General features: G+C 51.0%; 1 protein-coding gene across 1 annotated transcript in view; it reads left to right on the plus strand.

Moving 5' to 3' along the window:
• CSMD2 (CUB and Sushi multiple domains 2) overlaps positions 1-4,902 on the plus strand; it is a 225,955-nt gene that overhangs the window by 171,909 nt on the left and 49,144 nt on the right. The window contains 4 exon segments of the mRNA XM_031063038.1: positions 6-182; positions 948-1,064; positions 2,036-2,149; positions 2,286-2,381. Of these exon segments, the coding sequence (XP_030918898.1) occupies positions 6-182; positions 948-1,064; positions 2,036-2,149; positions 2,286-2,381 (504 nt within the window).

The following is a 4,902-nucleotide window of genomic DNA, read 5'->3' on the forward strand; positions in this document are numbered from 1 at the left end:
GTCCTGCTTTGACCCAGGGTCCATCAAGAATGGCACCAGGGTGGGCACAGACCTGAAGCTGGGCTCCACCATCACCTTCTACTGTGATGGGGGCTACGACATCGAGGGGGGCCCCACCCTCACCTGTGTGATGGGAGGGGATGGGAAACCCACCTGGAACAAGCCACGCCCCACCTGTACAGGTAAATCCCACGGGAAGGGGCTGGGGGCAGGATCTGCCCAGAGCTGGACGCCCTCAGTGCATCCCCCATGGAAAACTGGGGGTTAATTCACAGGGGTTTTCTCAGTTTTTCCATAATTTTTTAGGGGTTTTACCAGGAATCAGTTTTCATTGTTTTTTTCAGGGGGTTAACAGCTTTTCTTTTAGTAGGAAGAGCTGATTTTTGGGAGTTTTCTTGAGCTTTTTTTTTTTTTGAGACAGGAAACTGGACGTGGCTGATTCAGTGCCTGGCACAGGGCAGGAGTCAGGAATCCACTTAAACCCTGGCTAAACCTGATCCTTGTTAATCCAAACCCTCAGTCTTGGGTGTTCCTGAGCAGGGGCAGAGCTCAGTGACAAAACAAGGGGTTTTTCCTTAGGGTTTCTCTGTGGTTTTTTTTTGTTTTCTTTTCTGACTTCATGGTTTGCAGTCAGACCTGAGCTGAGAAGGGAATCAAGAGGCAGCTGGCGGGGGGAAGGAGTGAAATCCCTAATTTGGGAAGGCTCTGGCAGGGAAAACTGAGGAAAGGTGGCAAAAGGAGCTCATGCCCAGCTGTGAGGTGGGGAACAGTGCAAATCTCACATTAATTAATGGTTGATAATTCCACGTGAAGCCAGCACAATCTCAGGGTGGGATAAACCTGACTTTTCCAATGAGAACTTTCAGGGAGCAGCACTTGGAGCAGGGAATGATGGCTGGGGACATTTCCAGCCTCCAGGGGTGCTCCATGATGCTTTTCCCTTGCAGCTCCCTGTGGAGGGCAGTACACAGGCTCAGATGGAGTCGTCCTGTCCCCAAATTATCCCCAAAACTACACCAGTGGCCAGGTGTGCCTGTACTCCATCGTCGTGCCCAAGGACTATGGTACCACGCTTGGAATTTTTATGGGATTCTCTTCTTGCAGCTCTTGTTTGCTGGGTTTTTAATGCTGATTTTTTATAAGTGGGGTCTGGTTCAGCTCAGGTGATTCTGGGGTTCCATGAAAATGCCCTGGCCCCATGGGCTGGCTGTGTAGGACAGCAGTGGGGGCAGCAATGGGATGGCAGTATGGTGGCAGGGGGATGGCAGTGGGACAGCAGTGGGATGGCAGGGGGGACAGCACTGGGATTGAGTAGGGACAGCAGTGGGGGCAGCAGTGTGATGGCACTGGGGACAGCAGAGTGGTGACACTGGGGACAGCAGAGTGGTGACGCTGGGGACAGCAGTGTGTTGAAACTGGGGACAGCAGCATGGTGACACTGGGGACAGTAGTGTGGTGACACTGAGGACAGCAGCATGGTGATGCTGGGGACAGCAGCATGGTGACAGTGGGGACAGCAGTGTGTTGACACTGGGGACAGCAGCATGGTGACACTGGGGACAGTAGTGTGGTGACACTGGGGACAGCAGCATGGTGATGCTGAGGACAGCAGTGGGATGGCAGTGTGATGACACAGGGGTCAGCAGCGTGGTGGCACTGGGGACAGCAGTGTGGTGGCACTGGGGACAGCAATATGGAGACAGCAGTGTGGTGGCACTGGGGACAGCAGCGTGGTGACATTGGGGACAGCAGTGAGACAGTAGTGTGGTGACACAGGACAGCAGCATGGTGATGCTGGAGACAGCAGAGTGGTGACATTGGGGACAGCAGCATGGTGACACTAGGGACAGCAGTGGGACAGTACGGTGGTGACACTGGGGACAGCAGCGTGGTGATGCTGGGGACAGCAGTGGAACAGTACGGTGGTGGCACTGGGGACAGCAGCATGGTGACACTGGGGACAGCAGCGTGGTGATGCTGGGGACAGCAGTGGCCGGTGCCAGCCCTGTCCCTGTCCCTGTCCCTGTCCCCGCAGTGCTCTTCGGGCAGTTTGCCTTTTTCCAGACGGCGCTCAATGACGTGCTGGAGGTGCACGATGGCCCCACGGAGCACTCACGGCTGCTCAGCTCCCTCTCGGGCTCTCACTCAGGTAGGGAGCTGCTCCCTGTCCCTGTCCCCTGTCCCTGCTGGGGACAGCAGCTTTGGCGCAGCTGACACCCAACAGCTGCTCCCTGTGGCTCATTCCTTCACCTCTGTCTCTCCTGTTTTCCCTCCTCCCCATCCAGGGGAATCTTTGCCATTGGCCACCACCAACCAGATCCTCATCAAATTCAGCTCCAAGGGTCAATCCACGGCCAAAGGCTTTCATTTTGTCTACCAAGGTGAGTTCAGGTGTGTTCTGGAAGTGTCCCTGGGTCGCTCCCAGGGGTGTCCTGAGTGTCCTGAGCTGCTTTTGGTGTCTGGGGGTTCTGAGCAGGGAATATCACAGGGAATTAGGATTCCTTTGGGAGCAGAGCTCTGGCAGGGCTGGCTGCCTGCTGTGGGTACTTTGTATTCTGCCCTTCATTCCCACTCAGCCTGAACCCTGCACATCCCAGGATTACCATCAGCCCCATCCCGGCGTCACGCCCAGAGTCACACAGGGAATTTGGAGATTTATCCCACAGCGATTCTTCCCAGTGGCATTTTTAGCACTTTTGCTGGGTGTAAGCAGCTGAAATCCCGTCTGGCAGCTCGGAAATCCTCCCTCCGTGCGTGTCACAGGCTCGGGGCTGTCACACTGCTGCCCCTTGATCCTCTCAGTAACAGCTTCGTGCTGCACTGGGCGAGAACAACTCGGGGATTTTATGGGAGTAAATAGCAAATGATGCATGGAACAGCGGGAAAGCAGAAGGGATTTCTCACCCACGTGCTCCCTGGAGTTATCTGTGGGAACATCCAGGCTTTTGCTGCAAAGAGGGGACAGACACCGGCGCGACCCGAGCTTTCTCCAGGGGTGAAGCAAAGCATGGTTTGGGTTTTGGAGTAGTTAGAGATCTGTTCTCTTGAATTCTTGCCTAATGAGTGTGAAACAGCCGTGGTTGTGATTGTAATCTTCAAAGAGCTCAGCAGAACAAAGGTTCTGATGAAACCAGGGGAGGTTTCCTCCTCCCTCCTGCAAGAGCTGCATGGGAAGCAAGGGGACAAGGGCGATCCTGATTTGGATCTGCCTGGCCAGACTCTAATTAGCTAAACACTCATAAGTGTAAAGCAACTTAGAGGAAAATATTAATTGAATTCTTCCTTGGCAATAGACCTGATTTTTTGATGAGTTTTTCTCCTCACTTATCTGCCAGACTCATTCCTGTCTTGTAATTCCCAGTATTCAATAGGAAAATCAACAATTTCAGCACCATCACAACTTAAATCCCCCTTTTCTCTCTTTTCCAAAGTAGTTTTTTCCCCAATTGCTGTTCCTTCCCCTGTTCCATGAGGCCCAGGGAGCTGAGGAACCCAAAGGGCTCCCTGTAGAGGCTCCTGCATTGGGTGACAAACAACTTTTTGGGAAGCCACTGCCAAACCCTTTGTTCCCCTGGGTAAAAACAACTTTTTGTTGTGGGGCGAGTTCTCTGGAGGGAGGCAATGGGAGGGTTCTGGATGTCCCAGCTGCTTTTATTTCAGGTATAGAACATTAAACCATTAAAGTTGAAAAAAACCTGCAAGATCTTCAAGTCCAACCTCCATCCAAGTGCCCCCATGCCCACCCAGCTGTGTCACCAAGTGCCACCTCCACTCGGTCTGGCATGGGAACCATTTGGACTCAGATCACCTGAGCTGCCAGAACTGGGAGTGAAATATTCTTTTTTTTCTCTTCTCAGTGGTCACGCTTGGGTTCAACACATCTTTGGGGTTTAGGTGCTTTGGGATTTAGGAATGATCAGTCAATGGTCATGATTGGGTTCAGGCATTCTTTAGGATTTAGATACTTAGGGGTTTAGGAGTAATCACTCAATGGTCATGCCTGGATTAAGCCAGTCTTTAGGATTTAGGTATAATCAGTTCAATGGTCATGATTGGATTCAACCAGTTTTTGGGATTTAGATACAATCAGTCAATGGTCATGCTTGGATTAAGCCAATCCTTGGGATTTAAATAAAATCAAGCTGTGGTTATGCTTGGATTCATCCTCTCTTTGTGATTTAGATACTTTGGGGTTTTAGATACAGTCAGTCAATGGCTAAATTTGGATTCAGCCCCAGCTTGGGGTTTAGGTACAACTGGTCAATGTTCATGTTTGGATTCAGCCTCTCTTTGAGGTTTAAACACTTTGGGATTTAGGTACGATCGGTTAATGGTCATGTTTGGATTCAGCCCCGATACTTTAAGGTTTTAGATACAATCACTCAATGGCCAAGTTTGGATTTAGCTCCTCCTTGGGATTTAGATACTTTGGGGTTTAGGTACAATCAGCCAATGGTCATGTTTGGATTCAGCCCCAATACTTTAGATTTTTAGGTACAATCAGTCAATGGCCAAGTTTGAATTCAGCCCTTCCTTTGGATTTAGATGCTTCAGGGTTTAGGTACAATCAGTCAATGGTCATGTTTGGATTCAGCCCCTCCTTGGGATTTAGGTACAATCAGTCAATGGTTGTGTTTGGATTCAGCCCCTCCTTGGGGTTTAGATACTTTGGGATTTAAGGACAATCAGTCAATTATCATGTTTGGATTCACCCCTGACACTTCAGGCTTTTAGATACAATCACTCAACAGTCAAGTCTGCCCCCAGCACCTCCCGGCATTTAGATTCTCAGGAATTTCAGTGTAAAACTGACGAATCTTCCCTGCAGCAGCTCCATGCCAGCACTAACTGTGTTGTGTGTGCCTCCCCTGTGTGGCAGCTGTGCCCAGCACCAGCGCCACG

Source organism: Geospiza fortis, unplaced genomic scaffold (genome assembly GCF_000277835.1).
Source record: "Geospiza fortis unplaced genomic scaffold, GeoFor_1.0 scaffold289, whole genome shotgun sequence".
In the NCBI taxonomy this organism is placed as follows: domain Eukaryota; kingdom Metazoa; phylum Chordata; class Aves; order Passeriformes; family Thraupidae; genus Geospiza; species Geospiza fortis.